At 40.5% G+C, this 25,365-nt stretch overlaps 1 protein-coding gene across 1 annotated transcript; it reads right to left on the minus strand.

The window, feature by feature from the left end:
• Window positions 1–384: 384 nt before the first annotated feature.
• Window positions 385–25,365, minus strand: ARRDC4 (arrestin domain containing 4). The gene is made up of 8 exons (XM_075273218.1): window positions 24,492–25,365; window positions 14,849–14,912; window positions 10,341–10,488; window positions 7,272–7,374; window positions 6,540–6,796; window positions 4,669–4,831; window positions 3,837–3,991; window positions 385–1,294 (listed from the first exon to the last, which is right to left on the minus strand). The coding sequence occupies exons 1-8, from the start codon at window positions 24,721–24,723 to the stop codon at window positions 1,229–1,231; spliced, it is 1,188 nt and encodes a 395-aa protein (XP_075129319.1). The 5' UTR covers window positions 24,724–25,365; the 3' UTR covers window positions 385–1,228.

The following is a 25,365-nucleotide window of genomic DNA, read 5'->3' on the forward strand; positions in this document are numbered from 1 at the left end:
TATGTTGAACAATCTTTGTTTTCAGATCATTTGAGAGTTGTTTTGAGTAGCCCATGATGCCACTCTTCAGAGGAGATTCAAATAGTAGAACAACTTGCAATTGGCCACCTTAAATACCTTTTCTCATGATTGGATACACCTGGCTATGAAGTTCAAAGCTCACTGAGGTTACAAAACCAATTTTGTGCTTCAGTAAGTCAGTAAAAAGTAGTTAGGAGTATTCAAATCAATAAAATGATAAGGGTGCCCATACTTTTGCACCGGTCAAATTTTAGTTTAATGCATATTGCGCATTTTCTGTTAGTACAATAAACCTCATTTCAATCCTGAAATATTACTGTGTCCATCAGTTATTAGATATATCAAACTGAAATGGCTGTTGCAAACACCAAAATATTTAGAACTAAAAATGATTAAGATTAATAGGGGTGCCCAAACTTTTTCATAGGACTGTAGGTGGAAAGCTGATATTTCATTGAAGGTAGCACCTGACTATCTTCACTTTAAAACTAAATCACATTAAAGTTTCTTCTGCAGAATTTACAACAAAAAAACAAAAAGTAACAAAAAAACCCAAACTGTTGCACAACTTCCCTTTACGTTACAGGAGATCAGAAGCTGTATGCTACATTTTCCCTGATAAGTACAGCATCTGCTGCTACAATACAGCGGCACTTTGGCTATGAACAGGTCCTGAATTTTACTATTTTCAAGTAAAATAAAATGTTTACAAGGATTTCCATAAAAAAAAAATCATTCCCTGTCTACAGCATAGGGAAAATTCTCTGACCCTCAGTGATCATAAGAATGGGAACTCGAAACTTCCACTACATGTTCCATGAAAGCGGAGCAGTGGTGTGTATGTGTAACCAGCGGTCTATGTACTTCTATGTGACTGCTGGGATAGTGATCTCCGGCAGTTCAATAGACATGAATGCATAGGTGGCCATACATAAATGCCACTGCTCCATCCACTTGAGCAAACTTTGGAACATGCAGGCTCCACTCTCCTGAATTTTTGGTGTCCCAGCAGTCAAATCCCTTGTGATCAGACACTTTGCCCCATAAGTGTCTGCAGTGCTTCCTGAACAAGAAATGTTTGCAATTTTTACAATTTTTTTTTAGAAATTTTGCAATTTTTCAGGGGAATCTATTCCCCATGTGCTTGAAACAATCCATGAGATCAAATGTAAACTCTGTTAATATTTTAGGGCACATAATTCTGACTTCAGCCCTCCAGGATGAATGTAGCTGTCCTCTGAATTGTTGAATGGCTGTCGGCATGGGGATCTACCTGTGTAGACAAAATATAAAAGTGGAGAAATGATTCAGAACACAATGGGATTTTTATGTGTAATATACAGAAATGATTCAAAATTAAAGAGATATCTTGCTTATTTTTTGTCCAATGAAATGTTAAAGAATTTTCCACTAAACTTTTGGTATCAATTTCTCATTGTTTTCAAGATGTAGTTGAAAATGAACTTTCATTATTTAGTTGTAGGTGATAAACATGGTAACGGTAATGGAGCACTGGGAATAGCTGACTATGTCTTCTTTATTGTTTCACACCACCAAGACCACCCCTAAGTTTGCTCCAAATTCTGGACAACTCCTTTAAGTGAGCTATCTATATTAAATCGAAGAATCAATTGTCACATTTAAGTTTACATAATTCACAGATCTATCTATCTATCTATCTATCTATCTATCTATCTATCTATCTATCTATCCTATGTGTTGTTACACTGATACCCAATACATCTAAATTACTCACAGCTTTGTGGCGTTCATTTAATTAAGTGCATTACAAAAATGGGTTAATTGTATTCATTTTGCATCGTAAAACTTTTAGTGATTACTAATAGAGATGAGCGAACAGTGAAATGTTCGAAGTTCAATATTCGATTCGAGTAGCCCCTCAAAACTCAACTGTTTGAACGAATAGCGAACGCCATTATAGTCTATGGGGAAAAAATACTCGTTTGGGGGAAACCAATATTCGGCTCAGGAGGGTCACCAAGTCCAATATGACACCCCAGGAAATGATGCCAACACTCTGGAATGCAACTGGGACAGCAGGGGAAGCATGCCAGGGGGCATCTAACATACCCAAGTACCTGTATTACACCACTATTTCATCGGGATCCCTGTCAGCTTCCGATATGCGGGAGCTGACTTTTTCCCATAGGAATACATTGACCAGTGTTGATTGGCCGAATGCCATACAGAGTACAGCATTCGGCCAATCAACGCTGGTTCTGCCGGAGGAGGTGGAATCTAAGATTGGTCCACAGCAGTCTCCATTGTGGTCTCAGATGTAGCAGTGTTGAGCACACAGCTTTGCTACACCTGAGATATAGCAGAGTTGGCCGTGCACTGAGCTCTGCTACACCCGAGATGTAGCAGAGCTGAGTGTTCGCTGAGCTCTGCTACACCAGAGCTGAGTGTGTGCTGAGCTCTGCTACACCCGAGATGTAGTAGAGCTGGCCGTGCGCTGAGCTCTGCTACACCAGAGATGTAGCAGAGCTGAGTGTGCGCTGAGCTCTGTTACACCAGAGATGTAGCAGGCTGAGTGTGCGCTGAGAGATGTAGCAGGCTGAGATGAGTGCCAGAGGAGGCGGAGTCTAAGATCAGCCCATAGTCCGATCTCAGATGTAGCAGTGTTGAGCGCATACCTCTGCTACACCTGAGATGCATCTCTGCTGCTGTGAATTGATATTCGATCGAACGCCGTTCGCTCATCTCTAATTACTAACAGAAATTAGACTTTTACTTATTTTTTAAGATACATAGATAATATGTAGAAATATATCTACAGTATGTATACCCCAATACATTATGCAAGTGAAAGATACGATTCTAATGAGGTTTTTAAGAAGAAAAAGACCTCCCATAGACAATAGTTGAGATTTTGGATTATTGTTAATGTTTATGTCTCCCATACAACATGTCCTAGGTCTAAGAATCAGCATACATACTGTAAAGAGAAACAGAATAAGCTAAATACATTAATGTTACTATTGAATGCTGGAGAGCACCTTCTCTGCACCCTAAATTTCTAGGATTCCTTACCCAGAACATATCCCTGCACTGTGTATGATTCCACACAGCACTTGCCCTCCTTAGCTAGTGGGCCCTACTGTCTGCCAGACCTTGCAGAGCGCTGAAGATGACACTTTTATGAGACAAAGTTTTTACTATTGTAGTATTATGAACAATGCACAGTACATTTCATATGATCAGGACAGATATCTATGCTCTGAAGTAAACATTGAACTCTTGATATTTGTAAGGAATTGATAGCATACTATATATAGTATAGAAGTATGACTGTAATACCCCTTTACTTGAGCTAATAAATAGTGTTTTTTTTTATGTAGATTGTGAGCTCCACATAGAGCTCACAATTTATATTTTTTTTCCCTATCAGTATGTCTTTTTTGGAATATGGGATGGAAATCCATGCAAACACAAGGAGAACATACAAACTCCTTGCAGATGTTTTTTTTTGCCCTTGGCGGGATTTGAACACCAGGACTCCAGCGCTGCAAGACTGCAGTGCTAACCACTGAGTCACAGTGTGGCCCCATGCTAATAAATAGTCTTGATAAATACACTGAAATATAGACAGTAGTGTAGGACTGGGTTATAGTAAAGCTCTAGGTTTGAGAAGGTCTAAGAAATTCTCAATATCTACTACAGCTTACGCTAGTAAACCACAACCAATTCCATGTCTAGGTTGGTTTGTAGGTCTGTAAATATGGAACCCCCCTCACAAACCACCATCTACCTGGTGATCTCCATATTTTTGCATTATATTTTTATTAGCTTACCTCTGAATACAGTGGTGGCGGTTGGAACCTGAACTCCTGGATTACAGAAAATGGTGGATAGTGAAGTCCTTCAATTAAGTCACTTTGGTTGATGTCTAGAGGGGCTCTCCAAGAAAGGTCTTCTTCTGACACAATATCAGCATAATTTGGTGGTGCTATAAAAAAATGAACAGAATAAAATATATGCTGATTTATTATAGCTACATGATGCTGTTTTAGCATTACTTTGAGAAGTCTGTATTAGCAAATACAGTATTCGGTATAAAAATATGTAGTCTTATCTAGTCCCCTATTATTTATCCTAGAAAATTATGACAAAACAGTGTTATACTGACAGCACTGCATGGACAGTATGGGACTGTACGGACAAACCCAGTTCTCAATTCATTCAATTTTTTTTTTTTACCAGGAGTAACAGAGGAACATCGCAAACCAAAGTTATAGGAAAATATGTTCTACTCGTGAGTCACAGGAGCTGATAGGTTCTCTTTAAGACCAAGAACTGAATGGTAGACAGAACACACGTCCATCAGTGAAGTAAGAAAAGTGTAGCAGGGGGAAGATATTCATTCAGTTCTTTTTGAGTGGATTTTGGAAAGCATCAGGCCAGCTAAATGGGGGAGGAACAATTGCAGTAGAGATCATCCCGCTCCATTCAATGTGCATTGGCCTGTAAAATCAATGTGTTCCTTGTTGATGAGCCAGTAAATGTAGACTCCTGGTTATAAGCCAGGGCACTGTTTGCACTTACAATTCAGTCACCATGTAAATCCCATGTTCTATGAGACAAATTCTTACATCAACTATAATACAATTCTAGAATACTTCTTACCTTCTGGTTGCTCTGGCAAAGTTAAGGCAAGCCAGCTCATATCGACAGTAAACTGGCTGGTAGCTGTGGAGTTCCTGTACAAGAATCCATTAAAGGGGACTGTGCCAATAACTAGAGGTAGCTCCACTATCAGCTTTTTTGTACCTGGAATATGTATGTAAACCTGCAAGAAAAAGTGTCATCTAAATCAGAGCAAATAAATAACTAAACGCTGCCAAAAATATATTTCTTTCTTTCTTTCTGACTACATGAGGTTGATCAGAAGAGTATTGTTTAAAGAGACCCTTCACCATCTCCACCATGTCCAGCTCTTTACCTCATTTAATAGGCGCTACTCTACTGATTCTGGCAGTAGAATTTTTTCTCTACTCCTTTCCATTCCTGAGCAACCATGCAGTTAGTTTTGGTGCCTGATATGCTATGCTGACAAGCTCTGTACTGTTAATAGATGCTAACAACTGGACATGCAGGAGGTGATGAATGGTCATCTTTAAGGCAAAGGTTTTGTTTTGGAAACCCCTACCCTACTGAACTTAGCCCCATTTGAAAAATAAAAGTTCCCGTAAAACTAAAAAAAATCTATGGTATTTGCTATGTGAAAAACTGATACCCTGTGTTATACCTTTCAGAGTCTACAGGGACTGTGCATGACATTTACCATTGTTGTTGTTCTTCTAGTGTCCAGACGTTGCCTAGTATTCCCAACTCAATGTTCATATCAAGTGCCTGCCCTGTGCCCAATTAATCATTTGCCAGTTACCTTGGCCAAGTGCTTTTGCTATGATCACAAGATATCCCTTCTTACTGAGTTTCATTGTTTACTGCTTTCTTGCAATAAAGCAGCGAGGGATGTACTAATGTATTATCTTCCAATTATTTACTAGAAAGTGTGACTAGGCTTATGGGCATGTGCGCTACAGCGCATGCGCATTAGCTCTTGTTCCATCTACGTTCACTACTGCTGCCAGCTATGACTCCAGAGCATGTGCACAGAGGGATGAATTAATCTAAATATAAAACTGCACTCGGTGATCAACTTGTATTGCAGAGGGGGAAAAGGGTAATCAACTTGCAAAAAGGATCCATGAAGAAGAATGAGGGATTCTGTAGTGATGCAATGGTCTCCAGTGGCCAAAAAATCCTACTCGCAGGACTTTTCTGTCCGTTTGAAAAAACAGACAGCAAGTGTCCATTTTTGTTTTTTAACATTGAAGTCTATGAGCAACCGACTTCTAATGGACAGTAACGGATAGCCATCAGCTACTGTCTGTGTCCGTTATGATAGGTGTCCATTTTTTTTTTTTTTAAACGGACACCTTCTGAACAGAATCCAATGGTAGTGTGAACCCTACCTAACAGAGATTATATCGCAGCCTTACGCAATATTTTTTTTATTTTGCATCAACTTTATTTAACTCCAAGTAAGCTTTACAGAATGAAGTTGCACAATGACCCACTTTTCATTAAATATAAGTATCATGATGGGACACGGAGATGTCCAAATCAAAGAGAGATTGGAGTGAAATTCTACTTTATTATAAAATTATTCTAGCAATATATATATATTTATTAAATTTGGTTTTGTATCTTGGGTGTCACCTGTGGTCCTGTGGTTTAGGTGACACAGAGACCATGTAATTGCTATAAGAGATTTATATGCTGCCAAAAAACTATTGTTAAATTTTTGGTTTAGTGAGAAAGGCCCATCATTCCTCAACCGGAAGAAAGAGGTTCCCAGGAATATACTGGGATATTAGGTCTTGCCTCTGGCAGAGCCTAGCAGTCTTAGGTACATGCCAGTCCTGGGGGCCATTGTTAGACTAGTTGAAACCTTCCTGTAAAAGCGTCTAAAGTGCCAAACTCATACGTACTGCTAGAACATACTCCACCCGGATGATGTGACAGTCTGCAATTGTGGGTGTAACTGGAGGGATTTTCAGCATTTTTCCACTCCAGGTTTCAGTGCTTCCAGATGCTATATGATTTCCTCGAACTTTGGCAAGCATTTGTCTATGGGTTTTCATCTTTCCATGGACTATGAAACTTTGGATTTGGAATATAGCAGCTTTGGGAACCACCAAGCGGGATGACCCATTTTCAATTTCTGCATAGATTGGTATGGCCTCCCCTATAGAGACAAAACAGAATAGATTTTAAAAAGACAGTTATTAAAGATATCTTTATATTGAGAAGATTTATCAATATTTCATTTATTTTTTAAAATTTATATTTACTTTTAGAGTGCCTATACATACAGCAGTTGTCCTATGGCGATTTTGGTTTACCACCAATTGCTATGTGGTATTTATGTGCTTCTCATGGTGATCAACATTGTGTCAAAGTATAAAAAAAAAAAAAAAAAAAAAAAAAAAATCAACTTTTGATTTATATGAAAGTGAGCTGTTCAATGAACATGGGACTTGGTCAAGCCAGAACTCTCCTGATCAACAGATCAGCATTGGTTGCCACCCAACACTACTCCTACATAAAGATTGACAGGTTCAGATGTGCGGAGGCCATGGGTGAAAATTGATGCTTCAAATGGTTTAAAAATTTCTCATGGTGATCGACTCTCTTTAAGTGGTATAAAATATTAAACTTACCATTGCAATAACCTTTTCTTCCAATTTTGGCACTTAAAGAAATTGGTCCGGAGGTACACAGCCAGCAGCCAACCATTTTCTCTTTGGACCGTTCTACAGGTGACTAGGCAAAAGCGAAAAAAACAAACAAAAAACTGCTCTGTTATTGCATTGATAAAATATAAAACCCATACAACATAAGCATGGTGATGCTGAAAACACACACACATTAAGGGAAATCTGTTGTGATTAAAAGGTGCAATTACTAGATAGCAAATAGGTTATCCTGATAGGAACGTAGCCGGCATATCATATAAAAGGCACACACAAGATAATGTCTATCACATGGTCACCGTTTACAATGTTTATACAGCATTGATCACCGACCGTGCTAATGGCCTACCCACTGAACATGATAACATTATGCTGGAGAACATGCTTAGCTAAAACACAATACACTATTATTTAGATGTGGTTACTGTATCTTCTTGTGAAAAGTATATTATAGAATTAGACCTACAGTACTAATATGTAGGTTTGCACATTATAGTATGCTGAAGAAGCTGCTATATAAATATGGATATCAAAGTAACACTACATCAAATAATCAGGAGTCTATGAATAAATAAGAAAAGAATACATTTTATTTTGGAATAATTGAACAAATTAGAATTTGCATGATAAAGATGGAAACAGTCAAGCATAGATAGTACGGTTATGCCTCCTAACTTTCAAAGGACTGAAATAAAGACTGTGGGGAATCGCTTGCTTAGTTGCTTGGTAGCAGTGCAGGAAACAGGGACACAGCGACTGAATTACACTCAAGTTCAGCGTTTATTTCACTTGAGGTGCATGTTTGTTTGTGCAAAGGTACAAACAAACAAAACAAAAGTCTTCTCGGCTGAGAACTAACTAAACATAAGAAACTGTTCCCTGACTATACAGGAGCCTGGCTGCCAGACACTTGCTCTGGAAACTTCAAACGGGTGGCACAGTACCTGGTTTGTAGGTTCAGTTCACACAAGAACTCTCAGCTTTGTCAGTGTGGTGGCACGATTACACACAACCTAATATCAGGCCTTGATTAGTCAGCTGACCTCCCTGGTGTGGGTCTTTACCAAACACACTTTAGCTGCCTGGCTGGAACACATCTGTTCTCCCACACCACATCCATCACTTTCTCAAAGGACCAAATCTGCATAGTTAATATAGGTGTTGTAAGCTCCACCTCTAGCCCCGCCCATTTATATTTTATTTCTGCCCATTCCCATCCATGACCCTGTGTGCTCCCACACAATATAATGTCCCCCTGCATATGCCCCCACAGTATTATGTAATCATTCATGTAGCCCACATTGTATACAGTTTTGCAATATTTCTTTGTATGTTTAAATTTTGTTATTAAAGGGAATAATATCAACCCAGTCCTCCAGATAGATAGCAAACTGTGTTTTCCCTTGTGAATCAGCGCCTTTTTTGCTGAGATATTGCCGTTTTTGTCAATATGGAAATTAGCATTTTGGAGCAATGAGGGCATTGTCACTTTGGAGCAATAGCAACACCCTCACTGCGCCAAAGAGATTATTTTCATATGAAGAAAAACTGGGATCTCTTTGCAACAGAGGCACAAGGCCACAAGGCAAAAACACCATTTGATTCAGGTGCACCTAACTTCTTTATCTGCGGGGTTGATACGCAGGGTTCTGGTGACAGACTCCCTTTAGAGATTTGTTGTTATTTTCTTTTTTCTGAAAAAAAAAAGTGCAGAGTGCCAGACATAAATGGGCTCAAGGATGTAGTCAACGAACAGCCCTATCCAAAGGGAGATAGTCCCCCAATGACCCACCCCATTCCTCTAAGCCATAAGTTCCCACAAGGTTTTAGGGTCTATGGTTTCCCTTCACTAGAGCTTAAGGAGAACCTATCTAGTTCCCACCTTTCATTTGCACTTGGACGGCTACCCAAAGTGGTCACCAAGTCTAGGTCAGCTACCAAGAAGTGATATCCAATGGTTGCAGACAACACATGTCCCTTCCCTAAACGTCCAAGGGGTACTTCCTATACTTATGATATGGATGGCCTCTCATTTTAACGGCCAGCGAGTAATGCTACATTTCTTCTCCTGCAAGAGAGATTTATGGCAAACCACAGCATTCCCCAGCAAAATGCCATAACCAGGGATTTTACGAGCTGGACCAGCCTCCCCCTTACTAAGCCTAAAACAATTAATACACATTATTCAATCCTATACTGTAACACAGCACTAAATTAAAAAATTGAAGGCGATAAATACTTTTTAATCAAGCCTTTTCAATAGCGGAAAGTTTATAAAGTTTTCTATTTTTCCTTTCCAAAAAAAGAAAAAAAAATTCCATGATATTTTATGTCAAATTGGTGTTGTTTAAAATCGTCTTCAACCGGCAGAGTATTTTCCTGTGATGATATCATTCATATTTAAATACCGAACCATTAGGCTCCTGTATAGCTGTCATGAAAGTGCAAGGTATAATTGTATATTATTTTGATAAAATGGGTGCAGATAAAAGAATAAAGCTCATTAGCTCCACATCTCACCACTGTGTTGTTACTCATGCTCTGATCCTCCCTGCCATACTATGTATTTGCAGTCATTATGGAGTTCAATGCTTTAATGTGATCCAATTTGCCATTAGGGCATGATAGCTGAAAGGATTCCGCCAGCAGCTGCATACACTTACTTAGTGGTAGAAAATGGCATGAAAAATGGATGGATACGTGACATATAATGGTCTGCGTTAGATAGCAGACCTGCAATGATTAATAATAAGTCTCCCATAATTATGTCTTCTGCAGCTGTCATTATTCACGTTTAGGACAGCGAGCCTTACAAATGCAGGATCTGCGGTAAATGGGGCTGCGTGATGTAGAGCTAATAAAACAAATTGGCACACCTGCATACATTACCAGTGCTGATACCGAATGGAGACAGATAAAAGTACTTGGTATTGGAAGGTAAACACAAATAAAATGGAGTGATCCAGAGAGAAGTAAGGTTATCAGAAAAAAAAACAACAACAAAAAATTCTCTCTTGTTTCTAAGATGATTCTTACAAGTAGTGGTGGAGAGTTGACATCAATGCGGCTGGTGATTCGCAGCTCACAGTCGACGCTGTATTTAGGCACGAGCGGTCGTTCTAAAACAGCAGTGAGTTGATACTGCACCCTGCCATATCTGCCAGTGAAAGACGTGACCAGGGGTCTGGAAGCAACAAAAAAACAGCAACGGGTTATTAATGGGCCTAAACCTAAATGATAGACATTTGTTGTGCCGTGGTTCTCGATTATCATTGTCCTTAGTTGTCATTTTTGCATTCGGATGACTGGCAAAATTTTTGCCACCCCTTTGCCCCATCAATTATGACTACTTTTCTAGGATTTCTTAAAGGGATTCTACCATTAAAACAACTTTTTTTCTAATTACCATGTCGGAATAGCCTTAAGAAAGGCTATTCGTCTCCTACCTTTAGATGTGGTCTCCGTCGCACCGTTCCTTAGAAATACCGGTACTTACCATTATGCTAATGAGGTCTCGGCAGCAATGGGGGCATCCTTCTTCTTCATCTGCCTCCTCCCCTTGTCTGTCGTCTTCTTTCTTCGTCATGTCTGACGCCTGCGCAGTCGGCTCTGACAGCAGAGACCCTGTTAGAGCCGACTGCGCATGCTCAGTAAGGTCCGTACAGTCCGTGTGAGTGAACTCATCCTGGTGTCGGAGGGCTGTACGGACCTTACGGAGCATGCGCTGTCGGCTCTAACAGGGTCTCTGCTGTCAGAGCCGACTGTGCAGGCGTCAGACATGACGAAGAAAGAAGACGACATACAAGGGGAGAAGACAGATGAAGAAGAAGGATGCCCCCATTGCTGCCGAGACCTCATTAGCATACCGGTAAGTACCGGTATTTCTAAGGAACGGCGCGACGGAGACCACATCTAAAGGTAGGAGACGAATAGCCTTTCTTAAGGCTATTTCGACGTGGTAATTAGAAAAAAAGTTGTTTTAATGGTAGAATCCCTTTAAATCATGGAAACCTCCATTGACTTTACAGCACAGCATGCATACATATATATGAATATTAGGTCCTTTAGGTCCATTTTTATCTTTTTACGTTTCAGTACCAAACTTGGGTCTTAAAAGGAAATTACTTCTATTTACTTTGATTCTAAAGTCTACTAAAATATATATATTTTTTATTAAAAAATGTTTTATTACAATATGAATTTCATTACAATTATGTTTATTACCATTTTAGACATTGTAATACAGTATGCATTTCATGGATTTTCTATGATAATATTAAGAAACAGTGCCTTTCTTTTTCATGGGCTGTCTCTGGTACTGCAACGCATCCCCCATTAAATAAAATATGGCTGAACTACAATACCAGACACAGCTCATGGAAATGAAAACACTTCTAACTTATCCTGTCTGCTAAACTGCTCAATTCACTGCTCAGACCTGTCTTCAGTAAAGGGGACTAAAATTAATAGACGTCTATAGGGAAGGGGAGGAGAGGAGACTTCAAGTTAATGAGAAGCAACACAAAAGGAGGCGTAACTTAAACCTCATGGGCACCAGTGCAGAATCTTACCATGTACCATCTATAATACTGTTAGGATAATGAGAATAATTTGCTTTTTTGTTGCCTTCTGTGATAAGATATCTCGCTACAGCAGTTTAACCGAAGTTAGACTTTGCAGAAGTTTGTTTTAACGCTGCTACATCTGTATGTGGCAAGAAATTCTGCATCATCATAGCTCTGTCTAGCTATATTAAATTTTGCATATTATTTCTAGCATATTATGGGCAACACTGTACAGGTACAGATAGGATTCGTAATTTTATCACTGGCGTTGACACATCTGATGTATGTAAAGCATCAACTTAAATTTTGCTACGTACAGACATACTCCTTCATTTATATATTTTAGTTCTTAAAAAGGAGTTTTCTGCGAAATAAGCAAAAAAAAAAAAAAAAAAAGATGACTCCATCATATTACAAAAATAGAAACAGATCCCAATGGGTCTTCCCCCATATGCATACTCTAAATACGGATCAAAAACTAAGCCACAGCCAGCCACCTTTAGCGAACGAAAGGATCGCGTGATTCATTATGCCTCATTCATCTCTTCCTCAACAGATAATGAAAAAGATGACTAAAATCAGCAGTTTTGGCCAATTTTATGTGTGTATGCAGCTTTAGCCTGAATATGTTTTACACCATCACTTAGCTTTTTGACCTGTGGGTCACAAAGCTAGATCTCGCTCTTATGGAGATACAAGTATGGTGTTACTGTTGAAATAACCATATGACTTTTCTCTCTCTCGCTTCCTCTTTTGTCTCTGTGTTAATATGGTTTTGTTTATGGCAAGTCACAAATAACATTCCAGATTAACATGAAAAAAGAGAAGCAATAATGGTTAAAGTCATTTGCCCCCCCACCAAGGCGTTGACAGCTGGAGTATATCATTGCCATTTTATTGTTTTGTCAGTATATTTACCACAACTGAGAGGTTTCCTGTTTATTTGAAGGGACTTTAACTTGTGGCCAGAAAAAATAAAATAAAATATATATATATATATATATATATATATATATATATAAAAGTTTTTGTAATCCCAGAAATCAGAGTGAGTGTTTTTGTCTTTTTTGAGGGTTGGAGATAGGGTAGTAATATTCTGGACTGTGATTCTCCATGCAGGCTGCCATATAGATGCCTCCTGGACTTTCCAATCTGGATGTAATAGAGAACGATACTTGGACCTAGCACTAGCACAAGGATTTCTGAGTGAATGGGTTTCTTTTTGTTAAACATGTTTCAACCTACAGTCAATGGACTGTCAAAAAGCTCTTACGTGGGCGGTCCAACAATATGGACTACCAATAATAGCTAAAGCAGTTCTCTTCACTCCGAAGCACCAACATAGACAGGATCCCAAGGCCACAGCCAGGATCAAGGCATGTAGTGATGGGTGACTGGGACATGGAGAGTTGTACGGTGCATAAATACAGACAGAGGAGTATCCACTGAGTCTGGTCTGGGATTTGCATTTATTTAGAAGGATCTATATTTATTAGTGTTACTGGGTCTGGGGTCCTTATTTATTTAGGAGTACGGTTGAGCCGATCTTGAGATTTCAGGATCAATTTTAAAATCTGATTTCTGATCGCGATCTTAAAATTTGCTCGATTGCCGATCGGGATCCGATCTTTCCTGATCCCGATCGCTCAACCCTATTTAGGAGTCTGATCTGGATTAGTTTAGAGGTTTTGTTCTACAGATTATTTTTGTTCGAAGTCCGCATTTGTTTGGTTTTTTTTGAGTTACAGCTATTGTCTGGGGTCTGTGTTAGTTTAAAGACTTTGGGCAAAATTTGTCAACCCTTCCAGTTTTTTGGCGTAAATGGGTGATAACGTGGTGTACATTAGTTCGGTGCCTCGCTCGCCACTTTCCATAAATACACCCGTTTACTGGTGTGACTTATTCAGGATATCTGAGCCCGTTCCTGTCTGTCGTAGATTTCCATTCTGGTGCCTGATTTAATAAGAAGTTGGAGCCATGTGATGAGTCAGGTGCCTGCTGGGGCTTTATTAGACTGACGTAACATATGAAATGCCACTCTTAATAAATCGGCTCCAATGTAATTCTTCAAACTAGGGGATATATACATAGACAGGACATATGGTAAAAAATATGTACCGTATATACTCGAGTATAAGTCGACCCTAATATAAGCCGACCCCCCTAATTTTACCACAAAAAACGGGGAAAACTTATTGACTCGAGTATAAGCCGAGGGGGGGAAAATGCATGACATTCAGTTTGTGCTCATGTTAATCCTAGCTGGCTTCAGGCCTAAATGGTAATATCCCAGATGTCACGTGGTCTGGGATATTACCATATAGGCCCAAAGCCTGTGGTAGTAGTAATAGCCTGTTACTGCTAGCACAGGCTTTGGGCCTGTATGGCAACAGGCTGCTACTGCTACCATAATGCTTTGGGCCTGTATGATAATGCCCCAGACGTCTTGGGCATTATCATATAGGCCAAAAGCCTTATGGTAGCAGCTCCAGCGCCCTCCCACAGATGTCTTTCACTGCGGACCAGTCATGTGACATTTTCAATTACCGTATTGACGTGAGTAGAAGCCGAGGCGCACTTTTTCAGCACAAAAACTGTGCTGAAAAACTCGGCTTATACTCGAGTATATGCGGTATGTTCTTTCTCAATATCTCCCTTATTTACTGTCATTTTAAAAGTTGGCAAGTATACACTAAAACTAATTTTCTCTGCCTCACTTCTCAGACAGCCATCATCTTTAATTGACTATTCACAGGAGAAACCAGATGGGCCCATAACTTAACTAGCTGACTTGGTCTTTACTAGATTAGTAGTACGAAGACCAACTTATGGAGCTACAAAGGGAAGCAAACAAAAACTTCAAAACATACCAACATTATTGAGAAGTTGGTTTCATCCTGTATTTTTGGAGAGTAAAATGTTATTAAAATAAGATAGCTATAACATACTGTACAACCTGATGTTTAGAAATATACTCACCCATCAGGAAGCTGGAGCCGAAAGGGAAGTGTATGACTCCCAGCTGTAAACATGTGGGTTTCACCTACAAGAAGCAACAAAGCATTTGTTTCATCATAATGTATATATTATCAAAAAAATATATGTTATTTTTGTTCATTATTATTATTGTTTATTTATATAGCACCATTAATTCCATGATGCTTCACATTTGGGGGTTTACATACAATACACAAAATATACAGGTAGATATAATACTAACAATGACCGACTGGCACTGTGGGGTAGAGGGCCCTGCCCGCGAGGGCTTACAATCTATGAGGGAAGGGGGATAGAGACAGAGGGAGAAGGGGAGACAGTTCAGATATCAGTGAGGTGATAGTGTTATTGGAGGTTGTAGGCCTTCCTGAATAGGTGAGTCTTCAGCGCCTTCTTGAATCCTGTGATTGTGGGGATCAGTCTTATGTGTCTTGGTAAGGAGTTCCAGAGTATGGGGGGTGCACGGGAGAAATATTGGAGGCGGTTGTGTGAGGAGCAGATGAGAGCAGAGCAGGAGGTCATTGGAGGATCTGAGGTTACATGTGGGCAGGTAGCGGGAGATTAGTTCGGAGATATATAAAGGGCACAGGTTGTGGATGGCTTTGAATATTAACGTCAGTAGCTTGAACTCAATTCGCTGAGCTATGAGTAGCCAGTGGAGGGACTGGCAGAGGGGAGGTGAGGTGGATTAAATGAGCAGCGCAGTTTAAGGTGGACTGGAGGGGGGCGAGGGTGTTAGCTGGGAGTCCATGGAGAAGGGTGTTGCAGTAATCTAAGCGGGAGATTATGAGGGCCTGGACGAGCATCTTAGTGGCTTCAGGGGTGAGGAAGGAGCGGATTTGATGGATGTTCTTGAGTTGGAGGCAGCAGGAAGTGTTGAGGATTTGAACGTGTGACTTGAAGGATAGGTCGGAGTCCAGGGTTACCCCAAGGCAATGGGCTCGCAGGATAGGGGTATTTGTGGCTCCGTTAACCTTGATAGATGGGTCAGGTGGAGGGGCCATACAGGGTGGGGTTAAGATGATGAACTCCGTTTTCTCCATGTTGAGTTTGAGAAAGCGGGAGGAGAGGAAGAAGGCTACAGCTGTTAAACAGTCTGGAACTCTGGCCAGCAGGGAGGTAATGTCTGGTCCAGAGATGTATATTTGTGTGTCATCGGCATAGCAATGGTATTGAAAACCATGAGATTCTGAGTTGGCCCAGGCCAAGGGTGTAGATGGAGAACAGGAGGGGTCCTAGGATGGAGCCTTGGGGGACACCTACAGAGAAAGGGCATGGTGAGGAGGTGGTGTGCGAGTGGAAGATACTGAATGTACAGTCGGTGAGGTATGAGGAGATCCAGGAAAGGGCCAGGTCTGAGATACCAAGGGATGAGAGAATTTCTAACAGGAGGGAGTGGTCAACTGAATCAGAGGCAGAAGAGAGGTCGAGGAGGAGGAGGACAGAGTAATGGCGCTTGGCTTTGGCGGTTAGAAGGTCATTAGTGACTTTTGTTAGGGCAGTTTCAGTGGAATGACAGGGTCTGATGCCTGACTGTAGTCTGTCAAAGAGCAGGTTGGAATTGAGATATGAGGAAGTTCTGAGTGGACGTGTTGCTCAAGCAGTTTTGAGGCGTATGGGAGAAGTGAGATGGGACGTTAGTTGGCTGGAGAGGACAGGTCGAGGGACAGTTTCTTAAGTATTGGTGTGACTGTGGCGTGTTTGAAGGCAGAGGGGAAGGATCCATTGGCTAGAGATAGGTTGAAGAGATGGGTTAGGGCCGGAGTAATGACTTCAGTGAGTTTGGGGATGAGATGTGACTGGATCGGGTCAAGCGCACAGGAGGTGAGGTGGGATTTGGAGATTAGGGAGGAGAGTTTTTCATCAGTGATGGTGGATAAACAGGTCAAGGATGAGTAGCAGTGAACAGTTGAGTGGAGGGGTTGTCAGGAGAGTAGGGCGAGTGTCTCTGATGGTGTCAATTTTAGTATTGAAGTTAGAGGCAAAGAGATGTCAGAGGGGGCGCAGGAGGAGGGAGTTGAAGGTGCTGAATAGCTTTTTGAGATTGCGAGAGAGTGCAGATATGAGTGTGGTGAAGTAGACCTGCTTTGCAGAGGTGAGTGCGTTCTTAAATGTGAGAACTTCCTCTTTGTAACTGAGGAAGTCTTCCTGGGAGTGGCTTTTCTTCCAGAGGCGTTCATATAATCTTTGTAACCATAGGTCTGAAAAACTTAACAGAAAACCTGCAAAAACGTGGGGCAATAAAGCTCTAATTTCTAAAATTAATAACCAAATGGTATTTCAAGCCTAGAAATTCAGTTGTTGTAACTCCAGATAACCCCAATATCCCAGAAATCTGAAACCACAGTGGGGATCGTACTCTTGAAACTTTTAGTCCAGGGACCTGGGTTTAAATTCAGTCAAGGGCAGAACGTGCATGGCGTATGTATGTTTTTCCCAAGTTTGCATGGGTGTTCTCAGGGATCCCTCCTTTCCTCCCACACTCCAAAAATATACTGATAGGATAACAGGGATCCTATAATAATGACCCCTTTCTTGCATGTATTGAAAGGTTGTTTTTCAACTTTCCCTTCACTTGCGTCACAATCTACCACTCTCATACCATACCTGTAGGGGAGATTGATTAAATTTCCTATTGGTACCTCATGGTACTATGCTTTTAGTGTACAGAAATCTATCTTTCTATCTGTATATTTTAATGATTTATCAATAGATTTACAGAAAGAAAAATGTACATCTAGTATATGTTTTGGAAACACTTCTGGTACTGGTTTACTGACCAAAATACTGCATATGAAAGTGGTCTAAAGGAACAGAAAGTAATGTGTGGTTTAGTCATATTGTAGATATCCTGCTCTCTGTACACATTGTTTTATGATCCATATAGGCAGAAGGTTAAATGAGCAATTTACATGTGACTTTCTGTATCTACAGCATTTTGTTTGTTAAGGAAATACTACCCAGCATAACAACTGATAAACCCTGCGGTGAGATATACCAGTGTGTTTTCCATGGTTCATGCCCCTGTTATGTAGGTAGAATGTGGACATTTGGATGCATGTAAGACTATGGGTTAGGACAGGTCAGGTCAGATTTTGCTGTAAACCAAGAATAAGAACAGGAGACAATTACCATGTAGAATAGATGTAAACAACCACTGCCCATGATATCAGACATGTCCTTAGGGTTTATTACATCAGCAAGGTCACACTCCATGTTGGCCATGTACCAACAACACTGGTATGGCCTAAAAGTCATCCTACTGATGGGAATAGGATACTATTGCATCCTCAGGAATGTCATTCCACGAGCGTCATCTATATCGCACAGCATGGTGACATCCTAGATAAACCCCTTATTTCTTGTGTACTGCTTTCCTTCCTCTACTCCAGGCCAGCAATTGTACCAAAACAGTTTCTGAAACAGCACAAACACATCATGTAACACATTTATTCCACACTTTTCTCCTTGCATTATTGTAAGAACACTGTGCTTCAAGGACACTTGCTGGTGGATGGGTGGTGCCCCATGACTCCCACCTCCTTCCCATCTCTGCCCATTTTCAGGAAGAGAATGATGGAGCTGCTGTTAGAAAGAAAGACTTTAAAAACAAGCATGAGGATGGCTTACCAAAGTGAAAAAACAGAACAGAAGTTCTTATAACTGTGTAATAGTAATTTGGCTATATTCCCATTTCTGTATTTGCAAGGTATTTGTCAATATGCACACCTTACTTACTACCGCCATTTTTACCTCACCCATGAAATAAATACGAGGACACCTGAATGGATTAAAATGACCATAGCAATCATTTTATTAAAATAACCAACCCCTAGTGAAACCTAAAATATAAACCCTACGTAATACCTACAACCCATTATGTCAGATATATATCCAGAAGCGGGAGGTCCTTGAAGCACCATTCGAGTTAAAATAAACTTTCCTGGCCCATTGATCATCCTCAGGGTCGACTCCCAAGTCCATATTGCATTCTCCACCAGCTCTGTGGACCCCCAAACCCCAGCCAAAGAGTGCGGTCTACAGTTTTCTCTACCTGGAGACAGCCCATTTGGCCAAACAAGAGTTGGTAGGGCATTTGCTTTGTGTGCACTTTTTGTACTATGTCCATACATCTTATAAATGCTTGAGCCATCTTGATCTTGCTCCTTAGCAGTCAGATCATACTCAACAGGGTATGATTGAACCTTTCACAGGTGACATTTCCTTAGAAGGTGGTTTGTGACTTCTAAATTCCATTCAGAACATGTTTTTACATTATTATCTGGGACTCAAAAGTTACAGTCTTAATTGGATAGTACTTGGCAAGAGCAACCTTATCAAATCACGTCTGTAACAACACCCCTTGAGTACTTGCCAGTACTTGTAGGAAGACCCTTATGTTCTTAGCAAATTTTTGAAGAGCTCTGGCCTGGTTTTTTGCATATTGTCAATAATGGTATCTACCCAGTGGTCCACTCCATGTTCACATGAATACAAACATCCTCCACCCCCGGCCACTGAATAGCTTCCTTAATGAGGTCTGACAAAATAGCATCTGGTTCCTTACAGAATACATTTCAGGTTCTGACTATATAGTATAGAGAAATGTTGATCCTAGTGAACCCTGTTGGGGTCAGAAACAGCCACACAACCATTATGGTTTTTATTTTACCAATTCTTTTCCACAGAGAACTACTCAGTCCAGCTGCGTATTCTTGTACTGTTACCCTATCACACTGTCTGCTCATATAACATTTTTTGCATAGATCTACAGTAGATGTAATGTTTCCATATTGGGCCTGGCTCTGATGTCCTCTAGGAACACCTACTTTTAAATTGGTAATACTGAGATAAAGACTAAGCTTACTATTCATCCCATTGCAACTTACTCAATGCCAGGTTGCTCTGATAACATAGTGGTCATTTGCATAACTGGGCAATGGCCTGGTGATTCACTGCCCAGTCCATTAGTGAAAACTGTAAATGCTCATTCAGGCAGTGCCCATTAGGAGAAGGATTGGGATATTATGGGAGAGATTTCAGCATTGGAAGAAGTTCCACAAAAACTCATCCCTTAGTTATACATAGTTGCATATATCTGGGGCATTTGGCCATTGAGCATACTAGACAACCCCATTCAATAACTACCCTTAATATGACCCCGGAGTGTTCATGTCAAAACTGTATATTTTATCCATCACAGGATGAGAACAGTGGACGCCTCTGTTGGGCGTCCATCTGCATTGAACCTTCGTTCCATCATGTAGGACTTTTTTTTTCTTACAAAATTAAACATGATAGAAAACAACGATGGTCATGTTGTTTAAATTACGGGAATTATGAGTCAATAGGAATGGACCCAGACGGAGTGTGCGCAGACAGAGTGCTCTGTCTGTGTTAGTTACTCTGCTACAGTTTATGGCCATTGCTCTCATCCGTCATAAATAATAGTAGCATGTAAATAGTCTAACGGCCTGATGCTAGGTTCACACCTACATTAGGGTTTCCGTTCATGGGGTCTACTTGGAGAAGCGGTTAAAAAAATTGGTTACTTATGGACCCCATAGACCATAATGGGGACTGCCGGGTTTCGGGAACGGAAACTCCGAATGTAGATCAGGCGCAGGTGTGGACCTAGCCTGACTTTTCGTTTTCTTATTTACGTATGCAGGTACAGTAAATATTATTAATAGTATCATTTTGATCCTAATCACTTCTCCAATCTTTTGTTGATTTTCTGCTCCATTGACCTCTGAAGAAAGTGAATACAGTGTTGTAAATACAGAATCTGCGATAAGAAGTGTTGGTTTAAGATCAAACACTTCTTCTGATTGTACAAATATTCACCACTACTGCCAAGTGATGTTAGAATAATATAGGAGCAAGAATCAGTTTATATTTTTACTAAGGCTGAGTTCACACAAGTTCTTAAACTGCGTTCGGATTTTCCGTCCCCGAAACCGTTTAAAAAATGCGAAGATGCAGCACTTTTCTCTCCGCATCTTTCGCCTTTTTCGGGCAGAAACCCAGTGGACCTCATTATAGTCTATGGGCTCTGCGGGTTTCCTCGGGTAACCACTTTTTTAAGCGGATTACGTTTCCGTTCAAGGGGTCCTCAACTGGACCTCCCGAATGGAAACACAATCACAGGTATAAACTTAGCATAAGGCATAGTCAATGATACTTTATCAGTGAGCCTCATATTCATGGTGGAGCTTATAAGATGGTACACTGAGCCCTTTCCAAGTGCTGCCAAATAATGAGATTGCAGAAGTTAAAACAGACGGAATCAATCAATATGTAAAAAACATGCAGATATACAGTAGGGCGTCAAACACATCTGTTGCAAAGTATTAAGGCTCCGTACAACTCAGAGGTCATGATATGGTTGTAAGTAAGCTACATATGTGTTTAGTTGCTTTACTGAAATATATAAAATAAGAGTTCCCAGGATCTTGACATTTACTATATGCATGAGCTCTTTTGAACTCTACTCCGCCCCATCCAATGCAGTAGCCACAGAATGGTTTCCCATATCTTTCATGTTGTATCTGCAATGCACCCTCTTCTGGCAGGAAGATACTTAAAGTTGCATATCATACAACATGCTTTCCCTGCCATGATGTAATGCTTGGTTTGCCAGGAAGATTTTCTAGGCTCAGTGGTGACCCATTGTAGTGGGAAATTGAACGCAAATAAAATTTGGAGGCCAAGGAAATGACATAGTACATACAGCCCAACGTTGACCAAATCATAATAAGAATCATAAGCTTCCACGTCCTAAATTCACTATCTGTCTGTTGAAGGTGATTGTGGTGGTGTAAGGTCCTTTCCACTTACTTTAGGGTTTTATATCTAATAGTTATTTCCTTGATATGAGCCATAAATAAAGAGTAGAATGCAACCTGCTTTATAATAAGAATCAAGGGCCCCACAAAAACATGTCATTCGAGTCCATCTGTCATAATACATCTCAAATGGAAACAGCTACAGTAGGCAAACTATTGGATTCTGGGTAAAGCAAATATTTTTACCATACAGTCAGATAATTGTTTACTGGTAGAAGATACGGTACAATGACTAAACACATTCAAGACAGTCTATGTACATAGAAAAATAAAACTTGTTGAATTAAAGTGTGACTAAACTTTCTGATGACCTTTCAGAATAAACCATCATGTGAGTGTACAGTAATAAGACATTGCACAGACATGGTTTATGACCATTATATGACATAAATGGTATCTTTTAGTAGTTTCCTCATTCTCTAGGCACACTTTCTAAATGTGTTCTTTACCTTAGCTAATGACCAGAGACTAGCTGCTATGAGCTACACAGCACACATAAACATAAGGACACATTGCTCTTCTACCTCACTTGCTTCACTAACCAGCAGCTGCAGCATGAAGCACATTATATAGCATTGCTAGCAGTGCGACCAGGACTTTTTACTCCAACAACTTGCAAGGACACTGTAATGGAGTTTACAATGCAGACTCCAGCGCAGATATGAACCTAGCTTTAGGCATAGCCACTGTTCAAATCTGTGCTAAAGCACTGTTTAGGAAGTTCACGTGTTGCGCTAATCTTACTGTTAAAACAACAGAATGTCATTGAAATACTTCACAATCCCTATCATAAATCAGTGGAATCTATCAATCACTGTTCATATCTATCATGTAATGAATCCAGCACACAATAATGTATGTCACTATAAAGGAAAATCTCTAAACAATCTAATCTAAGAGCCATTAGGCCTCTGGACCATCATAGTTAGGGCGGGTTCACATCAGCACCCGATCTCCGTTTTGAGGTTTCCGTCTTCTGCCAACAGGAGACGGAAACCCGGCGTTTATTGTCCGCTGGTGAGTGTCCTCTGCTCTCCACGGCGAAACTGTTTTTTTTTTTTTTTTATAAGGGCTCGTTCACATCTGCGTCGCCCTCTCCGTACTGCAGGTTTCCGTTTCCTGCCTAAAACAGAGGCAGGAGACGGAAACCTGCAGGAGTCTCTCTCACCCATTCATTTGAATGGGTGAGAGAGATGTCCGGCCGTGAGCGGCGGTGAGCGTTTTAGGCTCTCCGCCGCAAAACCGTGTTTTATAATCCGGACACAGAGTCGGACATGCAGTACTCTGTGTCCGGATAAAAAAATCCGGTTTCGCGGCGGAGAGCTTAAAACGCTCACCGCCGCTCACGGCCGGACCCGTTCTATGGTTTCCGTCTTCTGGCATGCAGAAGACGGAAACCATAGAACGGAAAGAAGAACGCAGGTGTGAACCCAGCGTAACCGGAGACAAAGTCCTGCATGTCCGACTTTGTGTCTGGTTAAAAAAAAAAAAAACGGTTTTGCCGCAGAGAGCAGAAGACGCTCACAGGCGGTCACTTTTCAAACCCACAAAATTCTAATCCAAAAAAGTGAGGAGTGTAGAATAAAACATAACTTTTTAAAAAATACATTATATATACACACACATACATACAGTAGATATACAGTATAATGATAATCCAAAAAACAACTGGATAAATTATTGAACACTTCAAGATATCAAGTTCAGGCACAGCGGTCGGGATCTCACGATATATAGGGCGGTCACCTCGAGATAGATATCTAGGGACTTGCCAGGGCATATTATGTAGGGATTTAATATTGTCAAAGCTAGTCCATCATATGCCATTTTGAGTGGCTGTTCCTTATGTCTGTCCCTGTGTTTTCTATATTACCTCCCTTCCATACATTCATGTTTTATAAATGTATTTAGCCTTCTTATATAGCACCAACATATTCCACAGCACTTTACAGACATTGTCAGTCACTGTCCCATATAGGGCTCACAATCTACATTCCCTATCAGTAGGTCTTTGGAGTGTGGGAGGAAACTGGAGTACAAGGAGGAAACCCACTTTGTCCCCAAATGCAATTTTCATCTACATCCATTTATGGGGTTTCCACTTCTTGAGTACTACTAAATCACATCCGCACCTTGTGGAAAAATACGCACAGTGGACACACTGTGTTGCTGCTGCAGATTTTCCCACAGCGCTTTTTTGCTGCAGGACGCTACATGGGGTCTCATCCTAAGACGCAGTGTTTGTTTTTTGTTTTTTTCAATTCTTGGGAGCCGAATCTTAACCTGATACCTTGTACTGCACAATTTAAACAGGTGTTTTTTTTTGGATTAGCGTTTATACACATATTTTATGGTGTAATTCACGGTTATTAAATATTATAAAAGAAAGCCATGACTTTAGTGGGAACTTTCACATAATTTGTTAAGAACTAGTGTCATAAAAATGAACGCAGAAAGCGATTTCCTAAGATCTACATTTAAAGATTTGTACAGAATGCGTAACTACATACCGGTAATGGGTGGATATAGAAAAAAAGGGTGAAGTGGATATAAATACAACGGCATATATTGAAACAGACTGACACAAGAGTCAGATAGTAAAGTAGGCCCTCAGAATGATTTAGATGCAGAAAAAGTCAATGAAACAAACAATAAGATATAACTAGTTGTATCGAAAGATATAGACAATAAAATTATTATTCATATAGCACCAACGCAATATGAAGCTGAAACTTGCAAGGTACTTTCTCCGTCAGCTCCTACAATGGGGGTCTCACCTGTGGATACTGCCAGTAATGTAATCTCCTTATTAAGACATTCAACCCCTTCTCCTTCTCTCGTCATTGTAAAGGATGCGAATGCTCCGCCACGTGCATACAGGTAAAGCCCTAAAACGTGAGTATCTTCCAGCACCTCCACAATCACTTGTCCAGATACAGATTCCCCTTCGGCGTAGCCATTTTTTCTTTCATTTTCGAGCACAATGTTCATTATCAATCCCCCAACCATGTTTACCCTATGGGTATACTTAAGCTATGACATGACACATGATGATGATGATGATGTCATGCAAACCATTCAAGTAAACAGATACTGGGCTGTTAGCAAAATTATGGGAAAAAAAAGGTTCAAATATCTCTAAAATGAAGATAATAAAAATGGTGAATTTAAGGGGGCAAAAACACCTCAGCTAGGCCTGCGCAAGGTTTGGTACAGCTACACCTTAGCTGTAAAAATGTAATACTTGCTAAACAGATGACAAGATGATCTCGTGGCTTCCAAAAGGAGCTTTGGCCGGCTGCTTGGAATAAGTCACTTCTGTCTGTCATCGAAACAAGGAGTACACACAATGGGTTGTATTCAGATTGTTCAGGAAAACTTGTGAGCAAAAAGCTGAATACTGTACCATGAAAGGGTTAAATAGTCATCTGACCATGTGAGGCATGCTCAAAACAAGGGAAAGCTGGAGCGCTTCCTGGTGTGCAGAGATTACAGGGTACACAAGATCCCCAAGGGTGAGAGAAATGTTCTTGTCCCAATGCTCACTTATGATCTTTCAGCCAGTTCACTGTTGTTGTCAGTCCCTGTAGGTGGCTGAGTTCAGGGTGCAGCGAGAGCTGACAGTCTGAACACTTCCCTGTTTTTAGCAGC

This window comes from Leptodactylus fuscus, chromosome 5 (genome assembly GCF_031893055.1).
Source record: "Leptodactylus fuscus isolate aLepFus1 chromosome 5, aLepFus1.hap2, whole genome shotgun sequence".
NCBI lineage: Eukaryota > Metazoa > Chordata > Amphibia > Anura > Leptodactylidae > Leptodactylus > Leptodactylus fuscus.